Genomic DNA, 23,510 nt, shown 5'->3' with positions numbered 1-23,510 from the left:
CGCGTCCACCTCTTGTTTGATGTGGTCGTTTAAATAGAGAAGGCATGTGTCAGTGGAGTGGGATGTTCTGAAGCCAGATTGGAATTCGTAGATTAGATTTTTTTCCGCAAGGTATTTTTCGACCTGTTCGTATACAATTTTTTCCATGACTTTCGAGATGGAGGTAAGGATAGAAACAGGGCGGTAGTTGCCTGGGTCTAATTTACTGCCTTTTTTGTGCAGAGGGGTCACTCTCGCAATTTTGAAGTCCTTGGGGACGTGTCCCTGTTTCATACCAAACAGTCCTTGTCCCAATGACACAATGCAGGCAGCTTTCTTGGAAAATGATATTTATTTGCTTCACCGTGCAAACAGAATATCCTTGTTTTTTGTTCCTTAAACTGATTAAATGATAATGAATATGATACCTAATTGGATACAAACATTTCGACCTGAGACCTGCGTCGTACGTGTGGTCAAAAACCATTGCCTTTTCCGGGTCAAAACTCCTCCTCCTACAGGTGTACCTGACGCTTATATAAAAGAAGCGCCACCCCCTGGTCACATAAATCCATTGCACATTAAGTCCATTTTGGCCGTTACAATAGTTATTGTTAGTGACTAGATGATCAAACACAATAATAAGTGTTATTGTTAGTGACTAGAATAGATGATCAAACACAATAATTGTTATTGTTAGTGACTAGATGATCAAACACAATAACAATTGTTATTGTTAGTGACTAGATGATCAAACTCAATAATAATAGTTATTGTTAGTGACTAGATGATCAAACACAATAAGTGTTATTGTTAGTGACTAGATGATCAAACACAATAATAAGTGTTATTGTTAGTGACTAGATGATCAAACACAATAATAAGTGTTATTGTTAGTGACTAGATGATCAAACACAATAATAAGTGTTATTGTTTATTTGTTAGTGACTAGATGATCAAACACAATAAATAAACAGACATCTTGGGTCTTGACTGAGACTCACGCTTCTGCGCATGCGTCGTTCTGCGGCACGCTCGACCTGCTGTAAGTTCGGAACAGATTCTTCTGCAACCGACTCCCCGGCAACATCCGAACCGGAACCGAACGCCGTCGACACTGTATGTTACAAATATAATATAGTTTTTATATGTCTGCTCTTAATCCATTGTTTTTATTCTGACAATTGTATGTTATTGTCTGTCCATGTATGTCTATATTTTACTGCCGTGAAGCACTTTGGGCTGTAATTCCTGTATGAAAGGTGCTCTAGTACAACTAAAGTGTATTATTATTATGATTATTATTAGAGTGGATCGAGGGGGACGTCACATTCACAACCCCTCGGAGCGCCGCTGGAATGCATCATCCAAGATGGCGCCGCGCAGGAGGAGTGCCGTGTGGAGCTTCTGCAGAACCCTGAGCGACCGGCGGGTCCAGTGTCTGCTGTGCAGAACCTCCTTCACGCCCAACAGCAGCAACATGCTGAAGCACCTGCGGGCCAAGCACCCCGCCGAGCTCAGCACCGCAGGGGACGGGAGCGACGGGACCGACCCGCACCGACACATGATGATGGAGGAGGCTCACGGCGAGGACCACTGCTCTGGTACTGGACCTACTTCTGTTGGGTTCTGCTCTGGTACTGGACCTGATTGATTGTTTGATTGAACATTGTTATTAACAGATTGCAGAATGGGTACAGTACAGTACAGCTCAATACACACAATTGTTAAGGGGATGCAGACCAGAGAAAGACGTTTGTCTTGTTTACATCAGGGTCCCCCATTTTCAATTCATCAGGACATATATGACATACATGACATACAGATAGACAGTACTGCTACATCTATACATTTATGACATACACGACATACAGATAGACAGTACTGCTACATCTATACATTTATGACATTTATGACATACCAGATCTACAAATACAGTACTGTTTGTGATACAAAAAGAGTCTAAAAAAGAGAGTATATACATTTGAGGGGGAAGAAACTGTACATTGGACCTGCTTCTGTTGGGTTCTGCTCTGGTACTGAACCGGGTTCTGTTGGGTTCTGCTCCTCTGGTACTGAACCGGGTTCTGTTGGGTTCTAGGAAGCGTGTAGTTGATAATAAGAGTCTGTACTCGCAGTGGCGTCGCGTGGGTAAAATAACAGGGGAAGCCAAAAAAAAATTATTAAAAAAAAATTATTAAATATTTTTATTAATATATATATATATATATATTTTTTTTTTTAAGTCAAGCAGTCACCATGTACACTACAGTATGGCTCGGCGGCCAGTCAAACTTTCTTTTTATTTATTTAACAGATTGCAGAATGGGTACAATACAGTACGGCTCAATACACACAATTGTATAAGGGATGCAGACCAGAGAAAGACGTTTGTCTTGTTTACATCAGGGTCATTAATACTGCTGGAGCATTGGTTCATTTTTGGTCCGATCTTTCCTTGCACAATTTTGCGCGCCGCGTGGGAGCAAATACGAGACACATATTCGGTGTCCCACGGTCTCCTCTATGGCCGTGAATATTTTCACGCGGATCGGAATCACGGCGCGCCCGTGGGACACTTTTCCGTTTCGGCGAGTTTATTCCACGCTTTCTGTTTTCCTTTTCTAAGCATTTTCGGGGCTACATGTGAATGTGTAAAAGTTGTGGGACGCCCAGATGTTTCCACGATAGAAGGCTTGCGTGGATCCCATAATAGGCTCACTTAATACAGCGTTTTTAAAATCACGCGACATTTTCAGGGTCGCAAGCCGACTTTTTCCCCTCGTTTTCGATGATGGAAGTGATTTAGGAAAAGCTTCGGCACGCCGAGAGGTCCCCGTGGATTTAATCTCGCGAGGATCGGGGCAATATTCGGCCCGTGGGAACAGTTACGGGTTAATACAATGTTCAGAGTGCAGAGGGGAAAATATGCTGAGTGTTTTCCTCTCAGCCCCGTTTTAAACTTTTAGGGTGTGGCAGTCAGCTCGAATCTGATTGGCTAGGATCGGATTTGGACTCTATAATGCTGGAAGCCTGGAGAAAGAGACCTACCCCCTGCCTCTCTCCTATACTAGCTCCAGTGAGCACAGTGAGTCTGACAGTGTGTTAGAGGGAGTGAGAAGGAGAAGAGGGAGACATTTAAAAAAAAAAAAAAAAAAAAATTATAACACAGATGCACAGATGAAAAAGAATGTAAACTATATTAAAAAAAAAATTATATATTTTTTATTTTTTTCATATTTCATATCTGATATTAATTAATATTTTAATATTAGGGAGGCATGGCTTCCGTTGGCTTCCATAAGGATTCGCCACTGTGTACTCGTGAATCATCAGGAGTTGTATCATGGGGGAATCAAACGTTACCACGACAACCACTAATGATGACTTATAGCAGGTAAACAACCACTCCTGTAGTAATGATGGCTTGTCCCCTGAAAAACACATCAAACAATAGAAAGATGTTTATTAGTTTAATTTAAACCAAAATTCGATTAGATTCAAATGTATTGTCATCATGCAGCACAAGTACAGTACAACAAAAAGAGGTTGGGCATCCAACCAGAGTGCAAATGTAACGGTAAAATGCAATAGTGATATACAATATACAGGTGATTAAACTGGGTGTATAATTTACTACTACTGAGTTATAGTGCTAATCAGATGTATGTACAGAGTTGTAGTATTAATATGTACAGTGATGCAGGTATAAAGACACTATGGTAGTGTCTGGCCAGCAGGGTAACTACTGTAGGAAGACTAAGAGTAGGTAAGGAATATAGATATTATATTCGCTGCTGGCGGGACAAAACCTCGTAACTCCAAAAACCCAACTTTTCAGCAGATGAAAAAAACGAACACAGATTTGAGGGCGAATAGAGTTACAAGGTTTAGACAGATGATTGGTTTAATGCTTTCCCATTGTGTAGACTTTGTAAAACCACACACACATGGAGGATGATCTACTGAGTTGATAAAAAAACAAAAAAAGATTTAGTTACGTTTTATTATTATTATTATTATTATTATTATTATTATTATTATTATTATTATTATTATTATTATTATATTATATAGTATCTACAGATGTGTAAAAGGGATTATATGTGGACAGATTTGGATAAATATATATATACGGTTAGAATAAATATATCAAATCAAATGTATTTGTATAGGCTGAAATCGCATGGAATTTCCCCCATGGGCTGTACAGGTCAAGAAGAAACTTCACAAATCAATAGATCCAGAACAGAAAACACCATAAAGTCCACATAAGCAACACTCCCAGACTTTCCCCAAAGAAGATGAGGAGCGACTCATTAAAACCTAATGCTATATATACAGCATTATTGTACATGCTATCATACAGGGTTATATACAGGTGTATAGACAGGATTACGTGCCGGTATATTCAGACTAGGGCTGACCTTCGATTTTGTTTTTGGAATTCGAAGCTTCGGGGCCGAGATTCGATTTTAATTCGAAGCTTCGAAATAAAAATAAATTAATTAATAAAACTATAAAAAAATATATATATGTTGTGGGACTTGTACAGCACTTTGTTCAACTTTGTCAGTGCTGTAAAGTTTAAACCTTTTTAAATCTTAGACAAACTAAACACTTTGCTTCCATGAAATATTGTAAGCCGTCATTTGAGGCTTTATAAAAGCAGCACAATGAACACAAATCTGTCAGTGCCGAGTCCGACCTCATCTTAAATAACAAACAGCATTGCTTGTTGTAATTAACAAAGAGAGGCAGAGTTGATTTAGCACAAAAAAACTAAAAAGAAATACATTTTTTTTTTTTTTTACATAATCGAATTTTATTTTCATATTCGAAGCCCATGCCCATCGAACAAAGCTTCGAAGTATTTAAGACAGCCCTAATTCAGACGGATAATTAACCTGTACTGTAGTTAATAATACATTCTAAGATTAGATTTATGATTTATATCAAGAAGTGAAATCAAACAGTTGCCTAATTTCTATTCAATTTTAGGAAAGACAGTTGTGACGGGGGGGGGGGGGGTCCTCTATCGAACTCCGTGGAATCTCCGTAGTCGGGAGGATTTCTTTGGTGGTTTTTATTTCCCGGCCTCCCAAGGTGCAGAGGTGATATATATTTACAAAACGTGAAAAGTGAAAGTAACATAAAACAAAATACCCTATACTTACTATATCTAACAAAAGTGGAAAAAGAGAAAACAATATACTTACTACTTAAAAGTTTTGTTAAAACTACACAATGTCTAAATATGCAAATACACTACTACTTCCACTACAAGCAATACCAACATGTTTTCAACAGGATTCCCGTTACCTTCACTGTAACTTAAGACTTCCTTGGGCCAAAGCAGCTCTCTTGTATCCAATAGCCCCTCCCACTAGGCTTACAGTATACACAGTATACAGTAAAACTCTAGAGAAAGCTTTAGGTTGTGAGACTGACTCCAGGTCAGCGATTAGCGCTCCAGGTGTGTGATGCTCTGTGTAGCAGCGCAGGGTAGACTGACTCGCTAGCTTCCTTGTAGATGACCTTAGATCAAGCTAAGACTGCAGATTGCTTGACAAGTTCTACTAAAGTGAAATATCCCTTTTTAAGATTGCCACCCAGAGATGTTGTAAATAATGGTAAATGGCTGCTTTTTTTATATAGTGCTTTTATCCAAAGCGCTTTACAATGTTAGTCGCATTTTTACCCGTTCACTCACACATTCACACACCGACGGCGGAGGCAACCATGCAAGGTGCCAACCTGCTCACCGGGAGCAATTAGGGGTTAAGTGTCTTGCTCAAGGACACATCGGCACCAGGTCTAAACTGTCTGGGAGGCACCAGGTTGTTTCTCTTCAGTATAACCGCTCCCTCTCATATGATATTATTATTAACTAAAGGCGTTTATCTTCAGTATAACCGCTCCCTCTCATATGATATTATTATTAACTAAAGGCGTTTATCTTCAGTATAACAGCTCCCTCTCATATTATATTATTATTAACTAAAGACGTTTATCTTCAGTATAACAGCTCCCTCTCGTATGATATTATTATTAACTAAAGACGTTTATCTTCCGTATAACAGCTCCCTCTCGTATTATATTATTATTAACTAAAGATGTTTATCTTCAGTATAACAGCTCCCTCTCGTATTATATTATTATTAACTAAAGACGTTTATCTTCAGTATAACAGCTCCCTCTCGTATTATATTATTAACTAAAGATGTTTATCTTCAGTATAACAGCTCCCTCTCGTATTATATTATTAACTAAAGACGTTTCTGATAACCTTCTCCCGCCAGTGGAGGTGGAGCTGGAGGACTGTGAGCAAGTCTCCGTGGTGAACGAGGCCGACATGACGTGTGCCTCTGCAGTGGAGAGCCTCCTGGCGGCAGAGGAGGACGCGTCGGAGGAGCAGAGGCACCGAGGGGATGCTGGGGGTGACGCCTCGGAGGAACAGATGCACCGAGGGGACGCTGGGGGGGACGCCTCGGAGGAGCAGAGGCACCGAGGGGACGCTGGGGGGGACGCCTCGGAGGAGCAGAGGCACCGAGGGGACGCCGGGGGGGGCGCCTCGGAGGAACAGAGGCACCAAGGAGACGCCGGGGGGGACGGACCGCCATCGACGCGCAAGTGGAGCTCCATCTGGATGCACTACGAGTACCTGGAGCAGCAGAAGTGCGCCCTGTGTCTGCTCTGCATGGAGAAGCTCTACCACCACAGCAGCACCAGCAACCTGCACCGGCACCTGTCCAAGAGGCACCCCGAGGTGTTCGCCCGCATCATCAAGAAGCGCCCGCCCAAAGCCGCGCAGCCGCCCAGCAGAGCCAGAGCCTCCAGGCCGTCCAAGAAGATCACCGTGAAGGACAAGTTCTCAGGTCGGTTTCTTGTTCCTATGTAAATATGACATAATTTGCATAATAAATATGACATAATAAAGTGTTGATGTTTATAGCTGTGGCTGTTTTTGAAATCAAATCTAATTTATTTGTAGAGCCCGAAATCACAACGGATTGCCCCCATGGGCTTTACAGAAGAAACATCACAATAGATCCACAACAAAAACCACCATAAAGTCCACATATGCAACAACACCCCCAGACTTTTCCCCAATGAAGATGAGGAACGACTCCCTAAAACCTAGCAATAGGGGAAAAAACCAAGAGATTTTAACTTGTAACCATAGGATCCACAGCCAGCGGACTAACCAGTTGAGCTAATCAGTCGGATGTTAACTGTGAGTGACTAATCCATCATTTACACTTGTGCCAATTGCGTTTGTCCCAAATTTTTTGTATTGGCATTAATAAATCAGATATGTCATGTTCTACAGTAGGACTTACTACTATGATGCCCATTAAAACAGTCATTTGAATAATAGAAGCCTACTTTGCTGGAACGATTAATTTCAAACTTATACAGTGCGTGTGTGTGCTTTTGTGTGTGCGCTCGCACGTTGAGGCTCGCTAAGCCTTTCTCCACGCATTATTTTGACCTCCGCCTGAGTAACGCCCCCATTGATGACGGAGACGGTGGAATGTTGGTTCTGCTTAAATGGGTGTAAACTGTAAACGCGGGCTGGTTCGCCAGAGAGCACCAGGGTTCAGAGGGTTCAGAGCGGAGCTGGAGCTTGAACCGGAGCCCGGGCGGTGTAAAAGGGCTATCAGAGAGACGGGGCAGACATGGGAGCAATAAACAGACATCCTAACTGAACTAAGCAGACTAAGCTATCGCTTTCACATATAGTTTTGGTGGACTCGGTGCAGTTCTGGGGGTGAAGTTTGTAAGATTCTGATCAAACTGGCCAGTATCACGTCTTCGTCTGTTTGGCCCTCCATCCAATTCCTCTGCGTTGTGTACTTTTAATGGTCCTGACGTCTCCGATACTGGTAGATAAGATCCTTATCTTCCCCCGTTAGTGCAATCCATAAACCATAATACTTCTCCACTTCCGTAAGAATTCGACACTTCGACACTGTGAGATACCTTATGAGGAGAAGCGTTGTTTTATTGCTATCAACAGAACCTCATAATCAGATGTTATCTCGGTGTGTTCAGATTGTCCTTTTGTTATTCAGTCCAATAGTGGTCAGGCCTAGTCGTTAGCCTGAACCCTCCTCGTGTTAGCCGAAGCTAATGATGTCGTGGCATTCTTCCTCCCCCCCCCCCCCCCCCCTCTCTCGTGATAAGAGGGGAGAGAGAGTCCTCTGTGTGATCTCAGTCCTACTCGCTCTCGGTCAGATTATCATCTGCCTTACACCCGGAAACACCGTTCGACTCATAGATGTTCGTCGCCGCAACGACGGCCCCGCCTTCTGGTTGTCATGCGACGTGTTGTCATGACAACTGCATAACCTTTAACACTAATAAACTCACGTTTCATTAAGATGAACCTCTCTCCCTCCTGCCCTGGGAGACAGTACGTCTAATCTCAGATGTTCTTCTAAGGAATTCATAACAAAACCCTCGCTGACGCGGCCTGTGCCTGTGAAACCACTGGTTCCACCACCGTCAATATCACCGTCCATGCACATTTCACCGTTTTAGCTGTGGTCACCCCCCCCCAATTTATACATCACATACATTGAAAAAGCACCGTTTTCTCTCATTCCCCCCTTTGATTCTCAATCAACTTTCAGAATCAACAGACTACTTGGTTTTTCAATTAATTATACCCAAAAATGGACTCATAACAATTAGGGCCCCGCCGTCTGCTATTTGCCTTTTGTTTTCCATTACCCGCATCACACCCAAACCAGAAAGGATAAACAACGGTCATGGAGGAGAGAGAGAGAGAGAGACAGAGAAAAACACAGATTGCAACTTTTCAGACGACACACCTAAAACCCTTCGGCCCCCCTATCAGGTACCCCACGTCCAAATCAGAGCGCTCCCTTCCCTCTCTTACAGTACACCTCCCATCTTGGGCCGGTCCCGTCTTCTAGGGCAAGGGCCCCTTTCAGTGACGGCTCCTTTCCTGAGCTGGTCCCCCTCCCAGGGCGCGGTCCCCTAGGCAAAAATGTCTCCCCTGGTCTGCTACTGCTCAGTGTCTCTGGCTGTCCTCTCCACATCTGCTCCTCCACCGCCGCCGTCTCCTCCCTCTCGTCGTGGATCCTCTGTGTACCAGGCTGCGGTGCCTGGCCCCTGCGGCTTCCTCCTCCTCCAGTCTGTCCTCCTGGTCATCTCCATCGCTGTCGGTGTCATTCCCCCCTTGAAAGCAGAAACACAACACCGGCAGTCGTCTGTCCATTCGACTTCCCTTGTTTTGCTATTAGTCTACCATGGCTTTGGGCCTGCAGCTCGTTCTATTAGTCCCCCACCTTCTCAACACCCATATCTAATCCTACAGGGCTGTTCCCTGTTTTGTTGTCTTCCGGCGTGACACCAGCAGCTAAACGATACCCACTCGGCGCTCTACGTTTGTCCCACGGGTGACCCCCAGCGCGCGCCAGTTCTTTCTGGTGACGTGTCCCCTCAAGACTCTGCCTGTTTATTAGGTGTGAGAAGGCCCCACTGGAATTCAAACTCCCTCTTTAATTCCATAATTAACCCATTCTAATAACTGCACCATATTTCTGTGCAATTCTTATTTAATCCTTTGTATAATTAAACTCTATATCTAATATTATTATTATAATAATAATCCACTCTCTGTGCTAAATATTCCCCTATGGGTAATGAAAACTCCCCAGCACTACCCCCCCTCCACCACTAGGTGGCGACCTACTCCTCCTCTATGGTGGTTTAGTTGACGTGTCACTTCCTGATTCTAAACCCCTCGTGGCTCTGCGGCCATTTTGACTCGGTGCAAATGGCTACTCTCTCAACAAACGAACGCTGCCCTTCCTTCCAAGGCCTAAAAACACCGCTGTTTTTCTTCTCTTTCCTATCCATTATCAGGGGACGCTTTCTCAGACTAATACTCTTGCCTGATCGGACATAATACACACTGGTACAATCTCCTTTCGACTTTCCTTCTGTTATGAAAACAGTCCCGCCATAACAATTTTTCGATCTGATTCAAGCGCCCCCCCCCCCCCCCCCCCCTTTCCTCATCTCGCATTTACCCTCCTTAAACCAAAACTGTGCAGCCTGCCTCGTTTGCTTTTCATTCTCTGTAGATAACACCCTCGATTTTCACCATGGCTCTCTGCTCATATTATTACAGCTGGCATTCTCTCTGTCGAACTAGAAATGTTTACGTTTACGGATTCACTATCTGTTCGTTTTTATTTGGCTTAAAAGATCAAAACAACCGTGTGCACAGTGAACTCACATTTTTTATCGGAGCGCTGTTTCCCCTACAGCGCTGGTTTGCCTCCTGACCGCTCGACTCGCCGCTCTCTCCCAGGGCTGGCCGGCCTTGCTTCGATCATGATTCTCCCACACATTGATGACTGTTGTCCACTGTCGCCCCATTATTGAAAAAGTCTTTATCCGTTGTTCTTATCTCTTGCAAATCCGGCTGTCATCAACAACCAACTGTTCCCGTTGTTTTAATCTCTTGCAAATCCGGGTCACGGCACCAACTGTAAGATTCTGATCAAACTGGCCAGTATCACGTCTTCGTCTGTTTGGCCCTCCATCCAATTCCTCTGCGTTGTGTACTTTTAATGGTCCTGACGTCTCCGATACTGGTAGATAAGATCCTTATCTTCCCCCGTTAGTGCAATCCATAAACCATAATACTTCTCCACTTCCGTAAGAATTCGACACTTCGACACTGTGAGATACCTTATGAGGAGAAGCGTTGTTTTATTGCTATCAACAGAACCTCATAATCAGATGTTATCTCGGTGTGTTCAGATTGTCCTTTTGTTATTCAGTCCAATAGTGGTCAGGCCTAGTCGTTAGCCTGAACCCTCCTCGTGTTAGCCGAAGCTAATGATGTCGTGGCATTCTTCCTCCCCCCCCCCCCCCTCTCTCTCTCGTGATAAGAGGAGAGAGAGAGTCCTCTGTGTGATCTCAGTCCTACTCGCTCTCGGTCAGATTATCGTCTGCCTTACACCCGGAAACACCGTTCGACTCATAGATGTTCGTCGTCGCAACGACGGCCCCGCCTTCTGGTTGTCATGCGACGTGTTGTCATGACAACTGCATAACCTTTAACACTAATAAACTCACGTTTCATTAAGATGAACCTCTCTCCCTCCTGCCCTGGGAGACAGTACGTCTAATCTCAGATGTTCTTCTAAGGAATTCATAACAAAACCCTCGCTGACGCGGCCTGTGCCTGTGAAACCACTGGTTCCACCACCGTCAATATCACCGTCCATGCACATTTCACCGTTTTAGCTGTGGTCACCCCCCCCCCCCAATCTATACATCACATACATTGAAAAAGCACCGTTTTCTCTCAAGTTGCAACATTGTTGCATTCTTCATTTGGTTCGCCTGCGTTCACACAGATATCTGTCAGGCGGACCGAGACCTTCTGAACAATGTCACGCGGTCGAAAAGGGCGCTTGTCTATTGGACAGTGGAAATGTGTGTGTGGCTGCGATCCCGTGTGTGCGCGCGCGTGTGTCTGTGTAGACTGCGGACATGGCATTGATCCATTGTTCTATTGAAGCACATTACCACCATCCTCTCGCTAAACAACTTGTAGACCACAGTGTTTTTATGAGTGCCCACAAGTAGCTGTTTTATTAATAATATAATAAGCCGCGTTCGGTAATAATAATAAGCCGCGTTTTTTCTTCCTTCTTCCCAAGATGCACAGATATATAGATAGATAGAGAGATTAGATGCAGTGTGCTTGTTTTGCAGTGAGTGCTGCGAGCAGTGGTAATAATAATCACTTCCTATATTTGGTTCGCGTTTGGTTCGATGAAGCCGAACCGAGACCGACGTTTTCAGGCGGACCAGAGTTCGACTGTTTGGTCCGCGAACCGAGTTCGACGCGCATTCACACAGACCTGAAAAACCGGACTATCGAATTCTGGTCCGAAAGTCCGGACCAAACAGCCCCTGTGTGAAAGCGACCTAAGGGTCAGTCCCCGACCAGGTGAGATCAGGGTAGGCTGAAGGAGCGAGAGAGAAAAGATGGGTCTTAAGCGAGGATTTAAAAGCTTCAACAGAGCAGGCGCCCCTGACGACGGCAGGTAATTTATTCCACAGATAGGGAGCGCGGTAGGCAAAGGCTCTGTGGACTGGCCAGTGGATTTATCTTTTACGCTAGGAATCGATAGGAGCCCTGCATTTTGTGAACGAAGAGCATGAGCGGGCGAGTATCATATAATGAGATCGGATAGATCGAGCGGTGCCCATTTAGAATGTTGTAGGTGAGGAGTAGGGATGCCCCCCGGACCCCGGTTTTAAACGGGAACCGGTACTATATTAGAAAATACCGGAGTATTTATAAGCTCTGACGTCCTCGGTACTGCTATCGATACTCTAGAGAAATTATTATTATTATTATTATTATTATTATTATTTAAAAGTTGCGAACGATCCTCTCTCTGTCTCTGCACGAGAAGCGAGCCGCAGCCAGCGAGTCAATTATTACACACACTCCTCGCGAGTCGCTCGCTAGTGCTACACATAGACATACGGGTCCTACATACGGGTACTCCTTAATGAAAGTCCCCGACGCCCCGTGCTATAGCGCTCTGCACACAGACAGCAGCTCTGCATGCACTGAGTCGTGATCATGGCGGATAGAGCGAAGCGTTCTAAAGTATGGATATACTTTACAAGGGTCAATGCCGACAATGCACGTTGCCACAAGTGCAACAAAACATTTGCCAGTAAGGGTGGCAATACGAGCAAATCAATTTATCAAAACATCTGTTGGCAAAACATGATATTAGTGTGCAGAAATGCGCGTATTCGACTGCCTTGCGCGCAGTGTTCCATCTGCATCCACTGCAGCCGTAACCGTAAGCCAAGATACGGAGTTGCCTAGGCTAATAACGAATTATTACAAATAGGCTAATAAACAAAACAATTGTTTAGCTACAAATACTACAATCTAAACTTTTTATAGATCGTCAAGCTGAGGCGTCAGCCACTATGTCCCAGGCCAGTGAGCCCAGGGCCACCACACATCCTTCCCTCTACCTCCCTCCACCACCCAAAGTCCTTTCTCCCTAGCAGCTAGAGGAAGGATGACAGAGGATAGGGTGAACGAGTGTCACAGTTCTGTTAGCCTTTTGCATTTGTTGTTTATTATAAAAAGTCTATAATTCAGAGTCAGACACATTTAAAACATTGTTGCTGCTGTTGCTGAAGAAATTATATTAATTTATTATATTTATTTATAAAGTTATATAAAAGAACATTGCTGCTGCTGTTGCTGAAGAAATTATATTTATTTATAATACTTATTTATAAAGTTGTATTTATAAATAATAAAGCAATGTTGATTCTGTTCTTAATTAATTGTCTTTTTTTCTTGCAAAAAAAGAACAAAAAAGAACCGATAAGAGTATCGATAAAGTACCGAACCGTTAAGCAGTATCGATAAGAGTAGTAGTATCGATAAAATCCTAACGATACCCATCCCTAGTGAGGAGCAGCACTTTAAAGTCAGATCTGGCCTGGATGGGAAGCCAGTGTAGGGCGGACAGAATGGGTGCGATATGATCACATTTCTAGTTCTAGTTAGTATCCGTGCAGCCGCATTTTGCACGAGTTGAAGATTTTTCAGGTTTGAGTTAGGTAGATCAAATGTAAATGTATTTGTAAGCATGTATGGCAATAGAAGCTTAATATTCAACGTTAATTAAAGATCAAAGTAAGCCAGTGTAAAGTAAAGATATTGAGCATAGATTTGTAAAATGTGCAACCCTAGTTTCACCTAGTGTCGTATGAGACGTATTTGTCGTACGGCTGGATGTACCGAACTGTGACGTCCGTACCGTGAAGTCGCGGGACGAATACACGTACCGTGACACCCCTAGTATCCATTGACCTCTATAGGTTATGTTAAAGTGGTATGTGGTCCAGTTATGCTGCTCTGATTACGTCCTCTTGAAGTAGACAGACTTCAAATGTGGAAGTATATAATCTTCATCTTTTTTTATTTTGTATATATTATGTTTTCTATACAAAATCCTTTTCTTCAAAGTAACTAGTAACTGATGGGTCCAGATAAATGTAGTGGAGTAAAAAGTACAATATGTCCCTTTAGGGCTGTCTTAAATACTTCAAAGCTTCGTTCGATGGCACGAGCTTCGAACAAAAATCTAATTTTTCTAAGTTAAAAAAAAGAAAAGTTATTATTTTTTTTCTCAAATCTTGCGCCTCCATTCCAATGAAACGAAAGTAAGCGGCGCCTTCCCGCCTCCATTCCAATTAAACGAAAGTAAGCGGCGCCTCGACTCCACCTCTCTACAACAAGCATGTGGAGATTATCTGTAGGGATGTCCCGATCGCCTTTTTTTGCTTCCGATCCGATCCCGAGCATGTGATTTTAAATATCTATCGATCCGATCGTTTCCGATCCGATCTTTCACATTAGTAATCAATTTTGACGCATTTGTCAGAAACTGGTGGAGCGAGACAAGCCCATCTGTTGCCTATATCCGGGGCGCGAGCGCGGAGGCGTTTGTTATTACATTCACCCTGAGAAATGTGCTTCTGCTTCATATGAGAAATATTAAAAGTTTCAATATATGTTTGCACATTAGTATACATTCAGTGTTCGACTTACGTAATGGTCCATTCTGGTCTGAAACGCCGACGATCATCCTCAGTCACGTAACGTTATCCTCCAAAAGTTAGTCTGAAAACTTCGCCTCCAGCCGGCTGTCCTCCTTGCAAACATTGCAACTGGCTTGACTTTCTATTTTTAAATGCTTAGTTCCAAACCTCTGACATTAAGTCTAGCTGCTCAAGTCAGTGGATATTAACCGTGTTTCGGGAGCGACGTGTTGTTGTTGTTGTGGTCGAGCCGCGTGTAGCGTGTAGCGTCTAAATTAAAGGGGTGTTTGTTGCAACGGTGAAAATTAAAGGGGAATGTGTTTGTTGTGGAAAATTATTCTGCTCTGTGTGACAATAAATACATTAATGATGATATATTATATGTAATTTAAAACCAAAACTAAGGCCTCCGTATGAGTTTAAGACGTGGACATGGTCATGTTTGTTGAATAAAAATTTTCTTTTTTTGACTGCCGATTTTTATTATTATTTTTTCCCGATCCCCGATACTCTGAAAAGCACGTGATCGACGCCGATTCCGATCACGTGATCGGATCGGGACATCCCTAATTATCTGTGTTGAAAACAACAAGGACATGTGCAGCAGACATGTCGACGAAGAAGCGAAGCAATGCCGTTCCATTCCCCGACGCTCGATTGTCCAAATCACCATGACAACAGATCAAAAAGTTTGAGCCTGGTCGAGAGCAGGGTTAACTTCAGTTAGCCGGATGAACCATGGCCACGCCCCCGCAAATAAATGACAGCTCGCTTCCTGAAATGATTCTCACAGTCTAGAGATCCCATTTATACCATTCTGAATTATGTTTCTGTGCTTCGTTTTCCTAGAGGGGGCTTTTGAAATGTATAATAATAGAACTAAATGCTGATAATAAATCATATTGAGCCTATAGATTTACTTTGTCCTAAATAAAATAATGCACGTCATATACGGCGCTCGGAGTCGCGATACACGCTGCATGTGGTTATTTTAATAACGGCGCATTGCAAATGTGAATCCCGCGGGGATATTTTTAATGAATGAATCGGCCGTTTGGCTCTGATTAGTTTCATATATTCTCCGCTGTAGATTTGCTTAACGGAGCGCCCGGATTGTGTTTCATTCAAGCATAAAATTGAAGTGTCTATGCGTGGATTGTGGTTTTTGTGTGATATTGTAACTGGGATTAAAATGTCTGATGAGATGCGCTGTTTGACGGATTTGAGAAATTGAATGAGCCGTTGACGTCACATTAATGCATTTGAGAATAAAGAGATAAAACTTCATTCAAAAGAAAAATATTCTAAACACGGGTCTCTCGTCCATTAATGGATAAACAATGAATATATCCCGTCTGGCACAGTGGCGCAGCGGTAGTGCTCAATCCTGTCAACCGGGCGACCGGAGTTTGAATCCCCGCGTTTCCAATATAATTTTTTTGGAATATAATATTAATGATTATACGCAAAAGTAGCCTAGTTTTAAGTTAAAATATTATAAATCTACATGCATTGAGGATGTCATTCTTTATATAGCTCTCAACGTGCACCAAATTGAATTATTCCTACATTGCAAAAAGAAGGAAAAGACTAGGAGAAGTGGGATTCGAACCCGGGCCGTCTGCGTGAAAGTCAAAACCACAAACCGTCACACCACAGTGCAGATAAGTAAAAGATCCACCATACATCAATCAATGGGTAAGAGAGCCGTATTCTTATTCTGTATAACATTTGAACTAATTATTTTCGCTAGCAAGATCTCATTTGATTATTCAATCCATAAACCTACTGCCAGCAGGCAAGTTTAAAGAAATATAATCTGATTGATTACCAAACATTCTTAGAACACTGGCTGTGTGTCGGCCAGCCCATTTTAAACACCTGATGCCTGTTTCCCCAAATTAGCCACATGCATCTCAATTGGCATCTCCCTAATTAGCTTATCAAAAATATAATAATTACAACAATACATGATCACAAAACCCATTATGTATATAAGTCATGACTTCATTCATACCGATAACAATAATAATAATAATAATTCCACAACCATACATTTGGCACCAACAGTGATTATGTAGATTATGGCATTTTAAGTGCTTCTATAGGCTATGTATGAAATATAGACTATAGACCTATACCATTATTTACGAAGTAAACAAAATCATACATTTGGCTCCAACAGCCGTTTGTTATTTAAGACTGTCGGACAGATTTGTGTTCATTGTGCTGCTTTTTTAAAGTGTCCCGACCCATATAAAAATATGTCTTAATAAAACGTGCTTAATTAAGTCGAATTCTGCCTTTGTCTCTATCAACTACATATAAATATTTATATAATTGTTTGCGTGAGACGAAGGTTGCAACATAATTATGTAATGTCATGTCGTTGGCTGTGAGAGCAGCCCCACTGCACCCAGGCAGCGCAGCCGAGTGAAACCTTGTTGGCTGCGTCACAGTCACGAAAGGGGCTACTTAATTAATTAATCCAATCCACTTTATTTATAGAGCACATTTAAAAACAACAAAGTTTACCAAAGTGCTGTACACGTCCCACAACATAAGATTTTTTTTTTTTTTTTATTATATATATATTTTTTTTTTCTCTCGAAGCTTCGAATAAAAATCGAAGCTCGGCCCGAAGATTCGATTGCCAAAAAAAGCTTCGAAGGTCAGCCCTATGTCCCTTGAAATGTAGTGGAGTAAAAGTATAAAGTTCCCTAAAATGAAAATACTCACATAAAGTTCAAGTAGCTCGAATTTATATTTGATTTCACTCCGCAAATTGAAATACAAAGACTCTTCATGGTAATTCGAAAACTGTATCTTTTGAAATTAAATGTTCCCCTTAAATTGTAACCCCCATCTTGCACGTTGAACAATCTTTGAATATTTCCTGGGAGTTTATTATTTTTTGCTTTGTTACATTATTTGTGCAGTTTGATACATTACAATATCAGGACATTTTAATCAGTTTGACTGTAAGAAAAGTGAATGAGTATGTTCCAGATATCCAACCTTGTGAATGATGCGCACAGCTCTTTTCTGTAGGATGTTTAATGGGCATTTATAATTATTTCCCCAGATGGCTAATGGGTGTAATGAGCACTTATAATTATCTCCCCAGACTTCAACGCAGTAAGTTAAATATGGTAAAACTAGTGAACAGTAGAGAATGTGAAGTGATTTGTGATCCAGGACCTGCTTTGCTTGGTTTATTACTGAAATGCTTCTTGCCAATTGGGTTTGAATAGGTTTGATATGTGATTGCCAATACATTTTTTCGTCAATCGTGACACCAAGAAATTTTATTTCAGACACTCTATCAATATCCACCCATCTATTTTTATCTGTACACATATATCTCTCCTACAATTTCCAAACAGCATTATTTTGGTCTTGAATAAATGTAATGATTTTCTTTTTTAAATCAAAGCATATAAAAAAAAAAAAAATCTATTTTTCTCCCATCCCAATTCCACTGTGCCAATTCTCCCCTCCCCTGTCTTGAACGTTGCTCGCATATGCCCCCCACTGGCCGGTTGTAGGGAGGATAGAAGCCTTGCATCACGTGTCCCCTCCGGTACACGAGGAGGCAGCATGTCACATCTTTTCGCGTGCCAGCGCGGACTCTCAGTGGCGAGGTGTAACGTGTGGGAGGCTCACACTACCCCCGCCATTTCCTGTCTCTGCTGTGCAGGCGTCCCCCAACCGACCTGTAGGAGTCGCTGTCCACAACGTCCAGATTACCACCCATCGACTTCCACCCGCTAACTCTGCCAATTGAGTTAGTATGGCGGCCGGCCAAAGCCGGAGCCAACGGCGACAGCCGGATCCGAACCCGGTGTCTCTTGCGTTGGTGACGAGCGCAATGTCCGCTCGTCACCATGTACCGGAGGGGACACGTGATGCAAGGCTTCTATCCTCCCTACAACCGGCCAGTGGGGGGGCATATGCGAGCAATGTTCAAGACAGGGGAGGGGAGAATTGGAAACCGCGAAATTGGGGATGGGAGAAAAAATAGAAAAAGTGGAGAAAAAGTGGATACAAAATTTTTTATTGTGGGAGTAAAGAGACGGGTCTGTGAAGTGGTGTTTGCTCCCAGTTTTATACAGTGGTATGACTTGAGCTGTTTTCATTTCATTTGAGAAATGAACCAGTTTGAAATGATACATTTTTCAGATGTATGTTAATGGATTTGAAATCCCAGCAATGACCTTTTTTTACTAATGTCATATCAATGTCATCGCAAACACAAACAGTATTTGAGTAAAAAAAAAAAAAAAAAAAACGTAGTTACTTTCCACCACTGTAAACCGACATCTCTGGGTCCCCCTCCTCCCTTCTCCCCCCGCAGATGTGTTCGAGGTGCTGGGGGCGCGCGAGGCGGAGGTGCGCGTGCTGGAGCGGGAGCGCGAGCTGACGGAGGCGCTGAGGAACGCCCAGAAGCAGGAGGGGCGCGCCCTGGAGCAGCAGAAGGAGCTGCTGGACCTCATGCAGAGGGCCAACGCCCGGGAGGTGGCGGCGGACAGGAGGGTCCAGGAGCAGGAGGCCGGGGACCTGGCCCGGCAGAGGGAGGGGCTACAGAAGGAGAGGGAGGAGCTGCAGAAGGAGAGGGAGGGGCTGCAGAAGGAGAGGGAGGAGCTACAGACGGAACGGGGGCAGCTACAGCGGGCGAGGGAGGAGCTTCAGTATCTGGGCGACAGCCAACCGGCAGACTGATTCTCTGATATCATACCTGGGAGACGACCAGATGTGATGGGACATTATTACTGAGAGACGACCAGAGATGATGGGACATTATTACTGAGAGACGACCAGAGATGATGGGACATTATTACTGAGAGACGACCAGAGATGATGGGACATTATTACTGAGAGACGACCAGAGATGATGGGACATTATTACTGAGAGACGACCAGAGATGATGGGACATTATTACTGAGAGACGACCAGAGATGATGGGACATTATTACTGAGAGACGACCAGAGATGATGGGACATTATTACTGAGAGACGACCAGAGATGATGGGACATTATTACTGAGAGACGACCAGAGATGATGGGACATTATTACTGAGAGACGACCAGAGATGATGGGACATTATTACTGAGAGACGACCAGAGATGATTAGGGTTGGGCATCGTTTGGATTTGAACGATTCCGGTTCCGATTCCGATTCTCCATATCGATTCCTGTTCTAAACGATTCTCGATTCAGATTCTTTGAGGTGCAGGTCAAAACAGGTCACAGCTTATTTCGAAGGAGATTTTAAATTTTTTTTTTATTTCAAAAAGAAAATCATACTATTCACATTTTCAGTTGACTTGATACAGTTTAATTTGGTTGCTGTACTGTAACTAGGGTATTAAAGTAAAAAAAAAAAAAAAAGTAAAAAAAAAAAAAAAAAATCGAAATTTAGAATCGAAATTCAAATATGTTACTTCCGGTTCCAGAACCGGAAGTTAGGAACCGGTTCCTATTAGAACCGGTTTTCGGTGCCCAACCCTAGAGATGATAGGACATTATTACTGAGAGACGACCAGAGATGATAGGACGTTATTACTGAGAGACGACCAGAGATGATAGGACGTTATTACTGAGACGACCAGAGATGATGGGACGTTATTACTGAGAGACGACCAGAGATGATGGGACGTTATTACTGGGAGACGACCAGAGATGATGGGACATTATTACTGAGAGACGACCAGAGATGATGATGGGACATTATTACTGAGAGACGACCAGAGATGATGATGGGACATTATTACTGAGAGACGACCAGAGATGATGATGGGACATTATTACTGAGAGACGACCAGAGATGATGATGGGACATTATTACTGAGACGACCAGAGATGATAGGACATTATTACTGAGAGACGACCAGAGATGATGGGACATTATTACTGAGAGACGACCAGAGATGATGGGACATTATTACTGAGAGACGACCAGAGATGATGGGACATTATTACTGGGAGACGACCAGAGATGATGGGACATTATTACTGGGAGACGACCAGAGATGATGGGACATTATTACTGGGAGATTACGGGAGTAGATAGAGGACATTATTACTGGAAGATGACCAGAGATGATGGGACATTATTACTGGAAGATTACGGGAGTAGATAGAGGACATTATTACTGGAAGATGACCAGAGATGATGGGACATTATTACTGGAAGATTACGGGAGTAGAGGACATTATTACTGGGATCTCCCCTGAGAGGAGTGTTCCTGTGCCCAATTGGACTGTTCAGCTTTAGTTTCTCAGTTGACATCGTCAATAATGTCAGTTGTTGTTTTTTTGCTCAAATGCCCGTAAACTAGACTTGAAAAATGTCAAAATGTTTATTATTAAAATGTATTTTGTAAGTAATGTTTGGACTACCCGTCATGCTTATGGTAATACAGACGAGCAGCACTGTAAAGATAGGGCTCCGGTCTCCCGCCCTGTGGCACGCAAGGTCAGTCTGTCAGCGGTACCTCCGGCTGGGTCAGTCTGTCAGCAGTCTGTCAGCGGTACCTCCGGCTGGGTCAGTCGTCCCTATCAACACAATCGTCAGTGTTAGCGGGTGGGAAGCCGGTGGGGTATGTGTCCTGGTTGTTGCAACAGCGACTCCTACTGGTCGGTCGCCAGTTCAGCAGGGAGGGGATCTGGGGGAGATCAAGTTCAAGTTCAAGTTCTTTAATAGTTGTCATACAGAAGTACAGAATACTTTCATACAAAATGCTTCTTACTGTTACGCTCCAGAGACTGTGCTAGACAAGATAGTATCAAATAACATAATATAGCATGTAATTTAGAAGAAGAAAAATGAGGTCACAGTGTTCGGTATAGACATATGTACAATGTTCTGAGTTACCATATAATATACAATACTATGCAGTGTACTAATGTACAGTACTATCTAGTGCAAAGCAGAAATGGGATGAGGTACAATTTTAGGTACAATTTACAGTAAGGTGTACGAGTTGTAGTGCAATCCTTCATCAATAAATATAAAGTGTGGGGAGTGGGTGCTACAGTGTGTTTGTTTAAAGTGGGTGTGTGCTATAAAGTGTGTGGAGTGGGTGCTACAGTGTGTTTGTTTAAAGTGAGTGTGTGCGTGTGGATGTGTGTGCTATGTGCGTTTGGTGGTTGTTGTGTAGTGTTCATTCATTGTTCGTTTAGCAGCCTGATGGCCTGGGGATAGAAGCTTCTTCTGAGTCTTTCTGTGCTCGCCTTGAGACTCCGGTATCGCTTGCCTGACCGCAGCAGTTCAAAGAGGCAGTTGTTCGGGTGACTGGAGTCTTTAATGATTCTCTTAGCCTTGCCCGTGCAACGCTTGTTGTAAATGTTCTGGAGGGTGGGGAGCCCCCCTCCAATTGTGCGTTCGGCTGAACGTGTCACTCTTTGTAGTCTGCTTCGGTCTTGTGCAGTGCTATTCCCAAACCAGGAGGTGATGTTGCCGGTCAAGATGCTCTCTATTGTACATGAGTAGAAGTTCTTAAGGATCTTCTGACTGACTTGGAACTTCCTTAGGCGCCTGAGGAAGTAGAGGCGTTGTCGTGCCTTCTTCACAACACTGTCAATGTGTGTGGTCCATGTCAAGTCCTCGGATATGTAGGCTCCGAGGTACTTAAAGCTGTTGACTCTCTCAACCGGTGCCCCGTCGATGCTGAGGGGGCTGTAGTCCTTGACCCCCGACCTCCTGAAGTCCACAATCATCTCCTTTGTTTTGCTGACGTTCAGGGAGAGGCTGTTTTCCTGGCACCATCCCGCCAGGACCTTGACCTCTTCCAGGTAGGCCCTCTCGTCGTTGGCAGAGATCAGGCCCACCACCACTGTGTCGTCAGCAAATTTGATGATTGTATTGCTACTCCGCTGAGCCACACAGTCGTGTGTGTACAGGGAGTAGAGGAGGGGACTCAGAACACAGCCCTGGGGGGCCCCTATGTTGAGGGTGATGGATGAGGAGGTGCAGTTGCCTGCTCTCACCACCTGGGGTCTGCCAGTCAGGAAGTCCAAGACCCACTGGCAGAGGTCATAGCCCAAGCCCAGGTCCCTGAGCTTGGCTATGAGTATGGAGGGGACTATGGTATTGAATGCCGAGCTGTAGTCGATGAATAGCATTCTCACATAGAGATGGCGTGAACCTCGGCACGCGCGTTACGTTCTCACAGTGAAACTCCTCGCCGTCAGGTGAAAAGAAGCGGCTGGCGATTCCATATGTAACGGAGGAGGCATACAGTACATGCCCATAGCTGTACCCCCCCCTCCCCCAATGTGCTGCCATACCTGTACCCCCCTCCCCCATACCTGTACCCCCCCATCCCCTATACCTGTACCCCCCCATACCTGTACCCCCCCCTCCCCCATGCTGCTATGGTGCCTGCATTTCTCCAAGGGGATCAATAATGGAATATCTTATCTTAGTCTACACCCTCCCCAGACCAACAGTGTGGTAGTCTACACCCTCCCCAGACCAACAGAGGAGACACTTGGTAGTCTACACCCTCCCCAGACCAACAGAAGAGACATGTGGTAGTCTACACCCTCCCCAGACCGACAGAGGAGACATGTGGTAGTCTACACCCTCCCCAGACCAACAGAAGAGACATGTGGTAGTCTACACCCTCCCCAGACTGACAGAGGAGGCATGTGGTAGTCTACACCCTCCCCAGACCAACAGAGGAGGCATGTAATAGTCTACACCCTCCCCAGACTGACAGAGGAGGCATGTAATAGTTTACACCCTCCCCAGACCAACAGAGGAGGCATGTAATAGTCTACACCCTCCCCAGACTGACAGAGGAGGCATGTAATAGTCATACAGGGGCTACAGTGGCTCGGGAGGTAGAGCAGTCTGGCAATCCGGAGGTTCCCGG

General features: G+C 43.8%; 1 protein-coding gene across 1 annotated transcript; it reads left to right on the top strand.

Annotated features, from left to right (window-relative positions):
• Positions 1–1,017: 1,017 nt before the first annotated feature.
• On the top strand, positions 1,018–19,347 carry LOC311223370 (uncharacterized protein; the record flags this gene model as incomplete). The annotated part of the gene is made up of 4 exons (XM_084308159.1): positions 1,018–1,098; positions 1,288–1,583; positions 6,282–6,857; positions 18,983–19,347. The coding sequence occupies exons 2-4, from the start codon at positions 1,352–1,354 to the stop codon at positions 19,345–19,347; spliced, it is 1,173 nt and encodes a 390-aa protein (XP_084164285.1). The 5' UTR covers positions 1,018–1,098; positions 1,288–1,351.
• Positions 19,348–23,510: the final 4,163 nt, after the last annotated feature.

The sequence above is a fragment of the Notolepis coatsorum genome (genome assembly GCF_963971535.1).
Source record: "Notolepis coatsorum genome assembly, chromosome: 2".
Classification (NCBI taxonomy): domain Eukaryota; kingdom Metazoa; phylum Chordata; class Actinopteri; order Aulopiformes; family Paralepididae; genus Notolepis; species Notolepis coatsorum.
The sequence above is the reverse complement of the archived record's forward strand: the minus strand, read 5'-3'. Positions and strand labels throughout refer to the sequence as shown.